General features: G+C 36.7%; 1 protein-coding gene and 1 non-coding gene across 3 annotated transcripts in view; both read left to right on the top strand.

The window, feature by feature from the left end:
- Window positions 1-17648, top strand: part of EPRS1 (glutamyl-prolyl-tRNA synthetase 1) — a 56115-nt gene that overhangs the window by 26207 nt on the left and 12260 nt on the right. For both annotated transcript variants that reach the window (XM_032466746.1, XM_006188153.3), the window contains 7 exons: window positions 753-960; window positions 1800-1912; window positions 4599-4716; window positions 8882-9241; window positions 13895-14128; window positions 15201-15463; window positions 17221-17272. In XM_032466746.1, coding sequence (XP_032322637.1) covers window positions 753-960; window positions 1800-1912; window positions 4599-4716; window positions 8882-9241; window positions 13895-14128; window positions 15201-15463; window positions 17221-17272 — 1348 coding nt within the window. The remainder of the gene's footprint in view (window positions 1-752; window positions 961-1799; window positions 1913-4598; window positions 4717-8881; window positions 9242-13894; window positions 14129-15200; window positions 15464-17220; window positions 17273-17648) is intronic.
- On the top strand, window positions 1518-1589 carry TRNAA-GGC. Its single transcript has one exon. It is a non-coding gene; the product is annotated as a tRNA-Ala (tRNA).

Here is a 17648-nt window from a genome sequence, read left to right on the forward strand (position 1 = left end):
TGACTGGTAAATCTGCCCAGGCATAGTTGCTGCAAATTCTGGAACATTAAATATTTTCCCATATATGTTTCAATTTATTAATAGGGTATCAGAATGTCTTTTGCTTGTGATGTTGAAAATGACTATGTTATATATAAAATATCGTTTTAATGCTTTATGTTCCCTTTTTATCATGTAATTCTCATTATACAATTGCCTGGTGAAAGGATCCTTTGGATAAAATTTGTATATATATATAAAACATTCTTTATCCTAAAATCTACTTTAAAATTAATTGTTTTGTGATGAGTATGAACCTTCCAGTTATTACAGTGTGCTGCACTTACCAGTTTGTTAAGATTACATAAATGGGACGTAGTATGCTAAGATTGATCTAGTAAACTCTGAAATCTCAATTGTCCAGTCAGTACATACAGTTTCAAGTGGTTGTTAAATGTTTTAAAATATGGTATTTTAGATTTTTAATGCTTACTGCAGGTGACTTTAAAATTCGCCAGCATGTTCGCGTTCTCCATCAGCTGTGTGTGGATGTGCTCTCCTGTGGGCTGTTACTGTCTTGATAGCAAGGATTACCCTTCGTTCATCCCTTAACCAGAATGTGTCGGGCACAGATTAGCCTCTCAAATAAATGTTTGACTTGAAATTTTTCCAAAGAAAATTCCTTCTCCGTTTATTACAGATACAGAACGAAGTAATGCACTTATGGCAATTATGGTTTATTTTCTTGAAACACTTCTCAATCTTATTTCTAGAAATGCAGATGGAAAAATTGTATCTCTCGATGCAAAACTGAACTTGGAGAACAAAGACTACAAGAAAACCACTAAGATCACGTGGCTTGCAGAGACCGCACGTGCTCTTCCTGTTCCAGCAATCTGTGTCACTTACGAGCACTTGATCACAAAGCCCGTGCTGGGAAAAGACGAGGACTTTAAGCAGTATGTCAACAAGGACAGTAAGGTAGCCTTCTAAAAGACACCATATTTCTTCTTTGTTGTATAAGCCTTTCTTTAGAACTTTTAAAATTAGTTTCAAGTATTTGTTTCCTCAGATAAAATGGAAAAGATTGCTAGATTTTTGTTATAAAATGATGTAAAGGAAATACTTTCATTTTACAAATGATAGAAACTGAGGCACAGCGAGGCTAAGTCACCTGCTTGAGGACAGGCAGGCAGGGGCCGAGCTGGGATTCAGACCCAGGCGTCCTGGCTCTGGGGCCCTCGTGCTTTAACAGGTGCTGTGCCAGCGTGCCTTTCAGCTGGGTCTCTGTGCTGCTTGCACTGTAGTTCATGCTTGCGGTGGGAAACTTTATATCTGCAGAGACACCAGTCAAGTTAGTTAAAAGTTCCCTGAAGCCTGTCAGTTTATAAATGTTAAGTTTTAGAAATACATGAATACTTATTATTTTGATATTTCATTGCCTTATTGCCTTACTGTATGTGCTTAACTAGTGAAGTTTTTAATGTATCTATTTAAAATAGGAATATTACAGCTACTGGAAAAACTGCTTGTGAGGGGAGGGTATAGCTCAGTGGTAGAGCGTGTGCTTGGCACGCACGAGGTCCTGGGTTCAATCCCCAGTACCTTCATTAATAAATAAAAATAAATAAATAAACCTGGTTACCTCCCCCCAAAAAATGTTTTAAAAAATAAGTAAAAATTTAAGAAACATACCTCCCGTCCCCAAACCTCCCCTTCCAAAAAAACCAAACAAACAACAAAAAGTGCTTGCACTTGAGAGTTGTTTTTAGTGCTCTGATTTTTAAGAAAACGTATTTTGTGTCCTGTCATCTTCACAGCATGAAGAACTAATGCTGGGGGATCCCTGCCTTAAGGACCTGAAGAAAGGAGACATTATACAGCTCCAGAGAAGAGGCTTCTTCATATGTGATCAGCCTTATGAACCTGTTAGGTAAGTCATTGTGACTGAGCAGTTATGGATGGTGCTTGAAGCTCTTTTTTTTTTTTTTTTTTTTTTTTTTTTTTTTTTGCTTGAAGTTCTTACAAGAAATAATATTTAAAAAATTGAACTTTCACTAAAATGCTGTACCTACAATTCTCTATTCAGTTTGATTTGTTCTTCTGTATTTATTATTTTAGACTTTACTATAACAAGTGATAACTTTGCAACAGCATAATTTTAACACATTTTATTTCCAAAACTAAACCATCTTACTGTTCATCTTCATGTGGTCCAAGCAAAAAGGAAAAATTTCAGTGTTATCTTTGGGTAAAAATTATTACTGTTACCTTTTCTTTGTAGTGTATTTTAGTTAGATCTAATTTAGAATATAAATAGTACAGCAGGTACATTTAGAGGATGATAACAAGTTGTGTGTTCTTTTTAAACCGTAAAGTAACAGAATTACTAGAACTTTGTCTCTAAATTTATGTTCTTGTTTCTCTTGGTTTTCTTTTTTTGTCTGCTATTTTTTATTGCATCTCTTTAACTTTGTGATCAGACCTCACTCCTGAGCTCCAGGCTCGTGAATCTAACTAAGGCCTTTTAGAAATCTCTGAATAGATAGCTTTCAAGTACGTCAAACTTCAAAATTCAGGCCACTCGGTACCATCTCTGATTGGCTCTTCTCCTTTATCCTCCTTTCCAGGCAGTCAGCCTTGTGTGTACTGCCTCCCTAGTTCACAAAACTCTGTGCATCTACTGCTCTGCCTTCTTTCAGGTCCTACACATTTCTTCCTTGATTGCCAAAATAGTTTCTACGGTCGTCTCTTGCTCCCAGTTTGGCCCTTTTCTAATCCACTTTTCATATGGCCACCAGTCTAAAAATTTCAAAGAAAGAATTGTATCACATTTCCTCCCTGCTTAGTAATTCTTGTCAGCTTCAAAGTAAAATCTAAACTTCTTAGTTTGACGTATAAGAGTCTTCATGTCATGGCCCCTCCACCCACTTGAGCCATACCTTTTGTGGTTGACCTGTCCCTGATCCCTTCTGTTCAAGATACTGGACTGCTTGGGGCTTTCCAAAGGCATCAAGTGCTTTTGAACATCTTGCTTTTTCATGGAATGGCCCTACTTCTTTTTCTTCATCTGGTAACCTTTCAAATGTTACTTCTTCCAGAGCTTTCTTAAATTCCTCAAATCTGGATAGGTACCCAACCTATGTGTCCCCATTGCATCTAGGACTTTCTTCTTCAGAATATTTATCACATACTGTTGTATCTGTCTGTCTGTTTGGTCTCCACTGCTAGAATTCATTAAGGGCAGATACTGTTTTTTCTTTTTCATTTTAGTGTCATATTGCCTTTAATCAAAAAAAATCATGCATGTAAACCGCATAACACAGTGCCTGGTACTTACTAAGGCCTCATTAAATACCAGTAGTGGTGGTGGTGGTACTAAATAGAGTAATGCACAGAAGAGGGTAGGTTCTCAGTTTATTCTGAAAGAATTACTGAACTTTCTGACAAATGGTGTCAGATCAGCAGCTACATGCAAGAGTGAAGTTGGACCCTTACCTCATACCATGTAAAAAAGATTAACCCAAATATGGATCAAAGATCTGAATGTAAAAGCTAAACTATAAAACTCTTAGAGGAAAACATAAGTTTAAATCTTTGTAACCATAGCAATGCTTTCTTAAATATAACACCTAAAGCATAAACAACCAAAGAAAATATACATAAATTAAACGACATCAAAATTTTAAAATTTTGTGCTTCAGAGGACACCATCAGGGAAGTCAAAAGACAACCCACAGAATGGGAGAAAGATATTTTCACATATATCTGATAAAAGACTTGTATGCAAGATAAATAAAGAGTCCTTATAACTCAGTAATAAAAAGACATGTCCAGAGTAGACAGTTTCAAGAAACACAGTAGATTAGTGGTTGCCAGGGGCCAGAGGGTTTGGGGACTGGGAAGTGATAGGTAAAGGGTACAGAGTGTCTTTCTAGAGTCATATGGATGTTTCAGAATTAGGTAGCGGTAATGATTGCACTATTTTACGTAGCCATTGAATTGTGTACTTGCAGAGGGTGGAGTTTTTGGTATGTGAATTATATCTCAATTAGGCCATATTAAAAAATATTGAAGAAATATGTAAGATTCTGTTGTTACTGAATTCTTTCTCTTCTTATTTTTACTCTGCGGCTTTTACCACAAAATTGGAAAAAATCTTTTGCTTATGAGTAGTCTCAGGGGCACTGGATTTTGCTGTACCCTGTAGCATTGAAAAATTCTTATAAAATATATGTTTTACAGAAATTCTGCTTATAAGCAGATTAGGTCATTATGTAGATGCATTTCCTCTAAGTCAAGAGTGAGACCATTAACATCCACTATTGCCATTTCTGGTGGCAGAGTAGATGTACATTTGTCTGGACTTAGCACATTCATATCTATAAAAGTTCATAAATTGAAAGTTTATAATCAGCACTGTCAGTTTTTATTTATGTATTTATTGTTTTTAAACTACTCTGATTAGCCTCTGATTTGCATAAGAGAATGTACTACTTATTTATAGTTTTGAAAAGCATTAACAGAGTGCCATTGAATTAATCTAGGAATTCAGTTTTAATTGCTGTTCGGATAATTTTGTTCAAATAAGCTTTTTTGTCCTTTCATTTTCTTTTTAGTCCGTATAGTTGTGTAGAAGCTCCGTGCATTTTGATATACATTCCTGATGGGCATACAAAGGAAATGCCAACATCTGGGTCAAAGGAGAAGACCAAAGTAGAAACAACAAAAAATCAGGTAAATATTGACTTTTATGAATATGTCTCTAATCAGTGATCTTTCTGTCCAAGGGTTTAGAATCTGTTTCTTTACAAAGGATTGTCTTCCTCACTGTTGAGACTGAAGAAGACTGTAGCTCTTTCTTTTGGGGTTTTTATCGTTGTTGATCTTTCTTGTAAGATTTCAAAATACCCTGAAAAACAAGATTTTTAAAATTTAATTTTGTTATGTGAAAGAGTAAGAAAGACTAGGCTAAAAGAATGTTTTTTCCCCAGTAGAGCTGTATTAGATCCTTGCCCAGGGTAACAGCAGTTGTTATGATTGAGTTAGGACAGTGACCTGGTATTCTGGCTCCCTGTCTGTACTTTCCTGTCAAACTCCAGGGCCTCTTGGAGAAGAGCTCCCAGCAGTCCCTGAGGTTTGGGAAAGAGAAAAAGAACAGGAACTGCTATGTTGAGGATGATGGGAAACTTATACTGGCCTCTTTCTGTTCTTTTTTCATCTTGGGGGTAATGCTCAATCTCTGTCTTGAAGAATGAGTGAGGAATCTTCCTGGCAGTCCAGGTCTGGAGGACATTCCAGATGGAGACGCAGCTGTGTCCTCATCTTACAGAATGTGGATTTGATGTGTGGAGAGTGAGGGGATTTATTGTGTAGGCCAGAAGTCCTCAGATTTCCTCGGTTAATAGCACCCCTAGTTTTCCAGTGGTTTTTTTTCATGGCACCCCTAAGCTGATGAAATTTCCAACAGTTCTCTTTATGAAGTAGTTAAGTTCAAGCAACTCAGTATATATTTATGTCCTAGTAACTTAGTAGCCTTATGGAAAAATAATACACATAAATTGCTGAAAAGAAACACATTACATTGTAAAATATTTTGTTCCTAAATGTTAAATATTTTAATTACAGTCTTGTTTTTATTTCATTCTTAAAATGACATGCATTGAAAGAAAAAAAAATACTTTTCTTTCTTTCTTGAACCTTGGACTCGGATGCTACCATGCTTGTTTTCTGTTTCCCCAATGATTTTCCTGCGATACTTGATTTTTAGCACAACAATTGTGAAAAATCCAGCTTTGCAAAGATAAGACATTGAAGGGAATATAGCACACTCTGGTGTTGAAAGCAAACCACCTTGAGCTTATAGTGTATGTGATGTTTGACAGATACTGGGATTGTTGCTCAGTCTCCCTCAGATATTTAAAATATCCCATGGTGCCCCTAGGAATTTCCTGTGGCACCCTGGAGCCCCTGGATGCGTAGATTGGGATCCATAGGCATCGGCAGTTAGGTAGTTATTGAAGATTTGGTAGCAGAGAAGAAGACAGTTTGGACAGTGGATTGGATGTAGGATTGGACGGTGTGATATGGTCAGGAAGTCAGAGGATAAGAGCATGGACAAAATAAAATAGAACATGAACTGAGGAAGCAGAACGGTAAGACAGTAACCTCTGACTTTGTTTTGATTGACTAGGTAAATAAATGGTGAATGACCTGAGCAAGGGAAGACAGAAGCACATGGTTTATTAGGAGAGATGAGTTTGGAACTGTTTAGAATGGGAATGTCATGATGTGAGCTTTTAATTTACACAAGCTAAAATCTATGATCTTAGCCGAAAGAAAATTAAAGGAAGAGAAATAAGAATTCAAGTAGGGCAGTATCCTTGTGCTGTTTGTATACCAGCAGTTCTCAAACTTTTTGGTCTCACTCTTAGAAATGATTGAGGATCCCCTTTGTGTCTGTGGATTATTTTTATCAGTATTTACCATAAAAATTAAAATTGAGAAGTTTTAAAAGAAGTTATTCATTTAAAAATAAAAACTGTATAAACCCAACTGTATGTTTATATAATGTTTTTTATGAAAAAATATCTATTTTCTAAAACAAAACTTTTAGTTAGAAGAGTGGTATGGTTTTGCACTTTGCAAAATATCCCATGGTGCCCCTAGAATTTCCTGTGGCACCCTGGAGCCCCTGGATGCGTAGTTTTTGCAAATCTCTTTAAATCTGACGTAGCCTCCAAAAAACTGCAGTGTATACTTACTTGTGAGAGAAAGAGAGCAAAAGAGACAAATTGCATCTTATTATTATTATGAAAATAGCTGTGACCTTGCAAACCTTCTTTGAAAAGTTCTCAGAAATCATCTGGGGTGAGACTTGGTGTGTGTCAGCTCAGGGCTCCGAAAGTGAGTGTCCAGCAGACGGGGGGCAGTGTCATTTAACCTTGGAAGTGTCACATAACATTACCTCTGACAAGTTGCATTGGTTGAAGCAGTCATAAGCTTGCCCAGATTCAAGTGGAGAGGACATAGAGGCCTCATGCTGGGAAGAGTGTCAAAAAGTTTGTGGAAAAGCTTTGAAACCTGCACAGATCATACCAGAAATTCAAGTACAGTTGACCGGCATTTGTACCCAGCATTGCAGTCAGCCATCATTTGCAGCTTTAAACCCTATGGATGCTGCTCTCTTCTTTGATATCTAGGTCTTTGAGGTATTTGCCTTCAGTAAACACCAGTGTTATCAAAATTAAAGTCTGTTCCAGGGTGTACCCTGCTTCAACTTTTTTTTTTTTTTTTTTTTTTGAGCACAAGAGGATACACCTTTGAGACATCTTCATTGGCGCTTGCATCTTCATTAGTGGCTTAATGTTAATGGAAAACAGTTTTTTTTTTAAGTATCACCTGCACTGAAGGAAGGCACTTATACAGACTTTAGCTCTTCTTTAAGATAGTCGTGTATTTCTAAAGCTTTCTCTTTAATTGTGAGTAAGCTTTTTCCTGTCTGCTTCTTCAACATAAAACATTAACACACTGGGAGAAATCACATACAAGGTGGCATGATTTTTCAGCATTGTGTTGACATTGTTCCCCTGTATACCAGCCATGAATGAGTTAGTTCACGTTACCAGAAATAAATGTAGCAGAACAGACCGTGTATGTTTGATACAGTGGCTCCCCTTTTTGTATTCTTCCCATATAATATGATACTATGCACTTATATATGCATATCAGTGTTTATGATTGTGTGTGTGTGTGTGTGTGTGTATATGTATATATATATACACCTCGCCAAAATAAATACTGCAAATTATGAGTGATTTAAGGAAATTGAGGGGACTGATTTTCTTTGTATGAGGTTTTTGACAACATGGTGACCTCAGAACCTCACCTCCATGTGAAATACCACTTTGACATAGTTTGAGATGCCTCTTAGCTATCTGGGTGAAGATGTCTAGAAGACCATTTGGAGTGCTGGGTGTGGGATCAGGACAGAGTTCTGGAGTGGAGATGAGACATTTTGGAGTTGAATACACATGGCTTAGTGAACATGGATGAGACTGTTCTGAGAAATCAACTAGAAGACCATAAAAAAGTCACAGGGAAGGTATGATGTGAGGAGGGTTTTAGAAGCTGGAAGGAGAAAAGCATTCTAGGTGAAAGAAAAGCATGACACTGAGAAGAAAAATAGTATAGTTATTCACTCCCCAGAGGTCATTTTAGTGAATGTATCTCTAGATTTGTTGCAGATACTTAATTATAACTATTTGCATATAAATATGTAATTTTACACTTGGAATTGTTCTACAGTAATGAGTTAAAATTGTTTCACAGTATTTCATGGAGCTCTTGCCTTGTATCTGATTATCTCTCATGTTTTAGAAAATTAGTAATAATATCTAACTTATTGATATTTACTTTTTTTCAGCCTTTGTAACTGAAAGCTTTACACAGATTTATTACCTTTTATTTTCCTATCAACTTAATGGGTTCAGTACAATTTTTACCCTTCTCTTATGGTTAAAAAGCAGAACTAGCTAAAGTAACAAATTCAAGATTGCACAGCTAGCATGTGGTGGACCGGTGATTCAGTCTCAGATCTGATGATGTGTCACAATTTCTTTAACAAGTCCCCTAATGGCGAAGATTTAGATTATTTCCAGTTTCTTACCTTGCTAAAATGCTCCAGTGAATATTTACGTACCTCTACCTTTGTTTACTTCTGTCTTTTTTTTTTAGGATAAATTTTTAAGATTGATATTACTCATGTAAACTTTTTGAAGAGATTGAAATTTTTTAGTTTTGTTTTTAACTTAAAATATTATAAAACAATCAGTTTGATATAATTTTTGAAGGGAGACGTTTGACGTGAATTAATTTTACTTTCGGTTTTCTGCCTTTATAGACACCTTCTCCTCTTAAGACAAGATCACCTCCTTCTTTGAACAGTACTTGTGCTACATCTGAGGAGTCCTTGGTCCTTTACAACAGAGTAGCTGATCAAGGTGATGTGGTGCGTGAATTAAAAGCCAAGAAAGCAGCCAAGGAAGATATAGATGCAGCTGTGAAACAACTTTTGGCTTTGAAGGCGGAATATAAGGAGAAAACTGGCCAGGAGTATAAACCCGGAAATCCTCCTGCTCTGGTAGTACAGGATGTTTCTTCTAAATCATCATCAGGTATTCTGGACAGTAAATCTCTGTATGATGAAGTTGCCGCTCAAGGGGAGGTGGTTCGTAAACTGAAAGCCGAAAAAGCCCCTAAGGTTAGTATCCTTGAATGAGTTTAGACGTATTGTAAGTAAGCCTTTGAAGTCAAATGGCTTAGTCTACTCTCAGCTTCTTGTAAGATGTATTGTCTATAGACTGTCTGCTTGAGTATTTTGACATATCAGTTAGCATTTACTGATGCGTGCTATGTGCCAGGCTCTGGAAATATTAATACGAAGCAGCTCACTTTCGAGTAGGGGAGGGGGCGGGAAGGGAACATACACAGGCCGTGATCCTGTGTGATGTGTATAAAGTGCTCTGAGAAGTGTCTGTGGTTACAGGGGGCCGGGAAAGAGGAAGCAGTTATTAAAGGATATTCAAAATAGTCCTGAAGTAGAAGCAGCCCTTTGAGGTGAATGACTTTCGGAGGAACGTACTCTTAAGTGTAGATCTGAGGTTCTTAAGCTTTATTGTATGTCAGAATCACTTGGAGAGCTTGCTAAAACACATATGCCGGGCTCCGCCTCTTGAGTGTCTGCTTCAGTAAGTCCAGAATATGCAAAGAATATGCATTTGTAAAAAGCTGTCCAGATGGTGCTGATGCTGCTGGCCTGGGCCTGGGCATGGGAGACGGCACCAGCAGAGGCAGAGAGGTGTGAAGGCTCAAGGTTTATTCAGGGAATAATAGGATAATGGGTTGTCAAGAGGTTTTTGATCATCAACTGTTTCAGATTTTTTGTAGGGGAACCCTTTAAGTGATACCAAACTTTGAAGTATAAATTTCACTCTTGTTTTAATGATATCTTTAGGCAGTACATTTGCCAAGTGGGTGGTAGCCCTGAGTGTGGAAAAGGATCGTTTGCTCTAAATAAGAGACAAAAGGAATGGCATCTGTGATAGAGAAGAATCACATTTCATAAGCAAGATACGTGGTTCTACTCAAACAGTAGCAGAGTTCTAAAACGTGATCTGATGAGTGGTGCTGTAACTGGGCGAGCACCCAGGGTTGTAGACCCTGGGCCATGGCAGCAGCACAGAGATACGATGAACCGCCGGGCTTGACTTTCTGGCTGGAGGGGATCTGTTGTCTCGTCAACATCCTGGGCTTTGGTTGGGGGTGATTGAGTAACTTGAGGCTGTACGTTGCTCGTCTCATTCACGTGGTGCTAGGCAGCTGACTGGAAACCCTGTCCCCTAAGATACTTTCACTCGTGGACATCTGACCGCTGCTGAGGAGAGAAAATGCTTCGGGGAGATCTTGGGTTTTGCTCCAGAAGTTACTTTTCTGTGTCTGCATTGTGAAGTGTGGGAAGTCCTTTCTTTTTCCCCTTTAATAAGCCTGTTGAAGTCCTGCAGAGCTATGATGATCTGAAACAGCTTTGCTCCAAGGAATGAAGGCTGCTCAGTGTATGAGTGTAGGATATAAATCCTTGGGGTGTCCTGTCCTGTGGTGAGGTTAGGAGCGCTTTGTACTCTCTGTGTATGTCATGTACTGACTGTAGATCCCTTTCAAGATGTAATTGGAGGGGAAGGGCTTGGTCTTCAAACTCCTTTTTGCTGAGTGGAGAACATTGATTTTTGTGCTGATCTTGATCAGCTACCTGTGTTGGGGTAGCGTACTTATACTGAGAGTGGCAGCCAACTGTATCTCCCATCCCATTGGGTTAATGAATTACATCACGCTTTCCTGAAATAGCACTGTGTCACGCTTATGAAAAGTCAGCCTATAGGTGAAAAAATCTAAATGTCTTTGGTAACTGGGCAGGTACTTTCACTAGGTGCTTTTGATAATGATAAGTGTGATACTGAAATGAGTCTGACTTCAGTTTAGTTTAACCTACATTTATTGAATGCCTACAGTGTGCCATATCTGTGCTTCAAAATATTGCTTGTGTGTGTGTATATATATATATTTTTTCCTGTAAATGCTAACAGTTGCTATGTTTATATTTAATCCTCAAAACACCCACATCCAATAATATTCTAATAATACTCCTTTTTTTATTTGTTGGTTTTAATAGCCAACGAGAAACTGCTTCCTGAAGTAAATATGAATATGAAAGTAACTTCCTGAAGTTTGCAAATCCCAGAATCCAATTTTGACCCATTCCCAAGTTATTTCCCATTAGAGGTGATGGGACGTGACTATTAGTAAGAGTTGGAAAAAATAAAGTTTGAAACAAGTACTTTTTAAAAGCTTTCTTCACTGATAGTTGAGATGCTCAGGCCATTTTGAAGGGTTCTATTCTTACTATTTTAAATTAGTTCTAGATTTTTCTTTTAATGAAAGTTTCCTCCTTTACCTGTGGAGAGATGTTTCCATCTAGTGGTTGCTGTAAAAATGACTGTTTGAATACTTTTCATTTTAACCATTGTAGCCAGGTGAGCTCTTACCTATTTTCGGTCATATTTTAAATCATACTTTTAGGGTCATTTTTACTTCCTCAAATTCCCATCTTAAACCTTTACTGAAGTCTTTTTGTAGGCAGTTTCCATTCTTATTCATCCTCAGTAGCAATTATTTATTGAAAACTTCTTTTCTCGTCTGAATTTTATGTTAGATGAATCTTTCTCCTTTAAGAACTTAACATCTATTAACAAGTGGTTTTTAAGGTTCTGCTATTGTGTAATGTTTACCGAGTAGTACCGTCCCATTTCTCTTTGTAAATGTCTTTTAGTCCAGAAAACCAGAATATCAAAAGAGATTAATTTTTCTCATCCTGTGAGACATATTCAAGTAAGAATCAAAGACTTCTTTTGAAAAAGCAGTTTCATGACATGTTAATAGGATTAAAATGGACATTTAAATTTAGATCATTGTCTCATACCTTCTATAATGCTGTGCACATAGAGCGCTCAAGATCAAAAACTCTGAAATAAACCCTAGATTAAGATTCTAGCTCCACCGTTTATTGTGTAACTTTGAGTAAGGTACTTAATCCTTCTAATCTTTACTTCTTTCTTCTATAAAATGGATAAGGGTTGTTTCGAGAATTAAAGAAGACGATTTATGTAAAGCACTTAGCGTTAGTGTCTGGCACAGAATGAACAGGCTGTAAAATGATAGTGATTATGTTTTATATCAATAATTCTAATTCTCTCAAGAATCTTTAGGTACCTTGTAAATCATCAGTTAAGACTGCACAGTGAGTATAATGGTTTCACTCAGTTTTGAAAAATAACCAGAATAGATTACTTAGTCATCTAGAATGTTGCATTTCCCAATTGGACAGGATATAGATATATATAATTTTATACTATTTTTAGAATATTTCATTCAGTAATGAAGTAGTTTGCCCATATTAATTTTCTCCTTCATCACATTTCTGGAAAATTGTAATCTTGCCAAACAAGGGTTTTTTTCTTTGTGAAATGTGTGCCACCTGCCTTCATACTCTAGTCAATACCTGCTTATAGTGTAAAATGGAACTTCTTTCAGATAAGCCTCTTTTTGTAGAAATGGTTGCAGGGAAGTCCCTCAACTTTTTTCCCATTTTATTTCTTTTAGCTGATGGAAATTTCTTTTTTTCCCTTGATTGTTACGTATCTGATTAACTATGTCCTTTTTCTTAGGACAGGTAGATTTTGCTGTGAAAATGCTTTCAGTTCTAAAGACAGCATAAACAAGAGACAGGTCAGGAGTACAAATCAGACCACTTATTGGCTTCTCTTCGCAATTTCTCCTCTTACCTTTACTTCCTGAGATGCCTAGTGTGGCTGACTCTACATTAACAGGCAGCAAAATGTTATATCATAAAGTAGCTGGACCAGGAAATGTCATTTGCTGTTTTATAGATGGAAATTCTTTGAAGGTATACCAGTGCTTCCTGCATCCCTCTGACCCCAATTTTAGTATTCTTCCTGGCTTCTGTTGGGTTGTTCTTAACTCTCTGGGGCACAGTTTGAATGTAGCAGTAAAACTTGGATGGGATAATTGAGAGGCACTTTTTTCTGTTTTGTTTGATGCCTTGACTTTCCAGTGGTATAGTGTATAGTATATAGTATAATCTGTGGTTACATGGTGTCACCATTCAGGTAAGGCGTCCAACTTGGGCCCTTTGCCTGCATTGCTGTCTTCTCTGCTAAAGTCACAAGTGTCTCAGTTGGGCTGAGTGTTTCATTCTTTTTCATCAAAATTATATTGAAGTACCAGAAGCTCATATATTTAGGTGAATGTCTGATTAAAACCTTAATCCTCTTGTTTCATTGTAAATTTTTAAGAGTGATGTAACTATTCTTTAGTTGAGCCCTAACAATAGATTTTTCCAATGCTGCATTTAGTGTCTGTTTAATAGGCTGAAGAAAATAAGGATTTGTGTAGGCAGAGCCATTGAGTTGATCTTTGTTCTGATTTTGTAAATTCTGACTCCACTATGTAGACCCAGGGCTTGGAAACTGACAGTTTGCTTGGATGTTCTATAATTTATTTGACTGTTTACACATGTAGAGAGGTCACAGTACTATATGTGTATGTGTGTTTGTTTATTTTTATGACTTGTATATAGCTTTATGATATTTATATTTTTAACTTTTCTTTAGCTTTGATCTGCTATTTTAGGCTGATGGTTTAACTCCTTTCTGCTTGGGTTCCTCCATGATTTAATTTACAAGAATACTTTGGTGGTAATGAATGACTTTTAATAATTGTTGAAATTTTCACAAGTTTCAGAAAACATAAAATATTTATCCTTTTTTCTCTTTTCTCTCAGGCTAAAGTAAATGAAGCTGTAGAATGTTTACTGTCCTTGAAAGCTCAGTATAAAGAAAAAACTGGGAAGGAGTACATTCCGGGTCAGCCCCCCTCACCTCAAAGTTCAGATTCAAGCCCAACCAGAAGTGCTGAGCCTAGTGGTCCAGAAACACCAGAAGCCAAGCTACTTTTTGACAAAGTAGCTTTGCAAGGAGAAGTAGTTCGAAAACTTAAAGCCGAAAAAGCTTCTAAGGTTGGTGTGATATTATGTTCATATGTTTTTGTTTTTTACATTGCAGGCTATTTTCTTTGCCTGAAACATGTTCGCTCCCTCACATCTGGCTAACTTCTCATGTCTGTCGGTTCTCAACTCTTCATCTTGCCTTTTAGAGAAGCCTTCATTGATCCTTTCTCCTCCCAGCTGGAGCTGACTGGGCATTCTCATATGACACTCTTTCTCTGACATAACACTTGAACATACTACATTTTAATCGTTTGCTAAATTCTCTGTTTCTCTCTTGTGTGTAAGAGCCTTGAGAATGGGGACCTAGACCCGAGAGTGTTTGGCTCACTGCAGGCCCTTGATGCACACTCTTTGTTTGACTCACTCTCCTAAAGCTCTCTCAGGCTCACATCTGAGGTTTTATCTTGAGCTCTGGTGTAGTTTGTGCTAGTTGTATTGTCCTTGCAAGAGTAGGATTTTTTTAGTACAGATTCTCAGGCTAAAGTTAGTGAAGCTGTAGAATGCTTACTGTCCCTGAAAGATTCATAAGTGTAGAAAATGGTAAGTCGTTACAGGTTTTGAAGTTTAACCAGTAATATAGAAGTTTGATTGCTGTCATCTTTATAATTGCAAAATGTTCAACTTATGGATTTAATGGCTCTTAAACTGCAGTAGAGTACGTGTTGTATCTCAGTGCTTTCTAATAGAACCTTCTGAGATGGTGGGCGAGCCCTCTAGCAGTTCTCTCCAGTACCGTGGTCACTAACCACAGGTGCTGAAATGTGGATGTTGTGACTAAGGAACTGAACTTTTATTTACTTGAATTTGCATTTAAATAGCCACGTGTGGCTAGTGATTGTTGCTGAGCGGTGCAGTTACAGTACTGTTGTTTAGACACTGTGTTTCAGTGCTGTCCCTGTTTATCATGTTCTTTTGTTTACTTTCAGTAGTTAGTATATTTAGCATTCTCCACCCTTACCCTATAACCCTTCTGCCTTTAATAGTATTTTCCAGTCTACTTATAAAGCTTTGGACATTGGTGCTTAGACAGTGGTTTCAATTAAATACCATCTTCTCTTCTTCCTCTTTTGTTAAACTAAAGGATCAAGTGGATACAGCTGTCCAAGAGCTCCTTCAGCTGAAGGCACAGTACAAGTCTCTGACGGGAGTAGATTATAAGCCTGTCTCTACCATTGGGGCTGAGGAGAAAGATAAGAGAAAGAAAGAAAAAGAGAATAAGTGTGAAAAGCAGAATAAGCCCCAGAAACAAAATGATAGCCTAAAGAAAGATTGGTCTAAAAGCCAAGGAAGTGGGCTGCCATCCAGTGGAGCAGGGGAAGGACAGGGGCCTAAGAAGCAGACCAGGTAATGAAACGTGGGGACTTCATTTGACGTAAAGCAAAGTTTTGGATGAATTCAACTATTAAATTATTAAAAACAAACAAACTAACAAATTTTGGTGAGTTTGACTATCCCATTAAGTTGGAGAATGCTAAAGGTATAATGTCAGCTTTTGTTCATTTTCTGTTTCTTTATTTAAATAGGTAACACATGCATTTGCTTGGTTCAGGAATCTGAGAATATAAAAAGTTCAGTGAAATCTCACTCCTGTGTTTCTTTCTCATCTTCCCCGTTCCTCCTACCACCATAATGAATTGGTAACCACTGTTACTAGTTTCTCTGTCCATTGAGAGAGTTTCATTTGCTTACACAAGTAAAAGCAAATAAAAAGACACACTTTTTTCTCTTTTTCTGCCCTTTTAACACAATTGTTAGCCTAACCGTACACGTTGTTTTGCACTTCAGCGGATTTTTCAAATGAAAATCTTTTGTGGGGGCCAAATGAGAACTTCATTCTCGGTAGGATTTTTAAATCAGCAGGTTAAATATAAAACAAAACTGGTTTAAAGACAACACAGTGGAATAGATGATGTTTCAATAACATGATTCCCCTGTTATCCCCATCCCAAAGTTAGAGTGAACTTTATACAAGGTTCACCCTAAGCTGAACGTAAGCTAAGCTGTGGTTAGCAGCTACTATTTAGAAACACTTTGGTATTAGATTCGTTTAGCTGAATTTCGAATTCTGCTGCATTTCCCACAGAATACATGCATAATGTCTCCTTAAATAAGATAATGCAACAGTTGTTTTTCCTGCCCGTTGACTGGGTGATCAGATTTATAGAATAGTAGAAAAGAAAATAGGACTTCTCACTCACCTTTTACCTTCTGACTGTTTGTGAAAGGGCCAGGTTTCATACAGGCATTTTGTGGAGTTGTGTCAAAGTGAAACAACAGAGAATTCAAATGTAAATACATTGAGATTTTAAGCCAATAAAGCCTTATTTGCAAACTGAAAAGATACATCTTTTATAAAACATAACTAATGGATAGATTTTTTTCTGTGTGGATCATAAGACCACAGTTTCCTGAATAGTTGTTGGTGTTTCAGTAGAAGGATCATTGTCTAGAATAGTTCTTGATATATAACTTCTTTTTTTCTTTTGAAGTATAGTTAGTTTTGAGTGTTGTGTCTAGAATAGTTCTTTATTGCAGATTTATTTTGGAAGCATCTGTCGCTGCAACTTTTATTTACTTCAATTAAAAGAAAAACTTACAGAACATGTAAGGATATAAACACATATACATACATACACATTTATATATTCACACATGTATATACACATAGCCGTTGTTTTTACTATTTTTTATGTGTTACTTTCAGTGAGACGCTGATCTAATTTTACCTGGATTGAGATTGGCAAAAGATCTTTTTTATTTTTTAGTAAGAGAATATGTGAATAGGTTCTAACTTTACTATAAACACATTACCTTATAAAGAACTTTGTAAAAGAAATGTCTGCATTAAAATCATAGCTTTTGTTAGGCTTAGCTTTCCTAGCTTTTTTGTGGACAGCATCACAACACCTTTTAAGAGATGGTTGAACTTTTTGTTTTCTAGTTTAAAAACATCTTGGGAATGAATATAGAAAAGATATAAATATAGAAATAACTCATACTGAAGAAAGACTAATCTATTTTGAAGTTTAGAGGTTTATTTCCGTTCAGCCTAAAAGCATTTGCTGAAGAAGAGATTTATATTTTATCTTTTATTTCTACAGGTTAGGTCTTGAGGCAAAAAAAGAAGAAAATCTTGCAGATTGGTATTCTCAAGTGAGTATGTGTTCAGTTGATTTTTATGTTTTAAATTCCTCAAAGGCTACTTTATATTTAGATTCTAAAATCCAGACACAAAGTAATAATGTATAATGCCTTTAATAATATATGGAACAGTCATGTAACATGTCACAGTTTTCAAAACATGTTCACATGAAGTAGTGAATTGAGAAATAGCCCTGTGAGATAGCCATTATTTGATTTTTTTTTTTTTTTTTTTTTTTTTTGGTGAGGTAAAGAGATTAGTCCAAAGTCACAAAACAGTAACTAGCAGAAGCAAGATTAGAATTAAAGTCTTCTAAAGAATTTAGAGCCCTGGTGTTGCTCGGCATAGAACGATCCATTTTACCCTCACATTAAGAAGATGCACCAA

Source organism: Camelus ferus, chromosome 23 (assembly GCF_009834535.1).
Source record: "Camelus ferus isolate YT-003-E chromosome 23, BCGSAC_Cfer_1.0, whole genome shotgun sequence".
Taxonomy (NCBI): Eukaryota; Metazoa; Chordata; class Mammalia; order Artiodactyla; family Camelidae; genus Camelus; species Camelus ferus.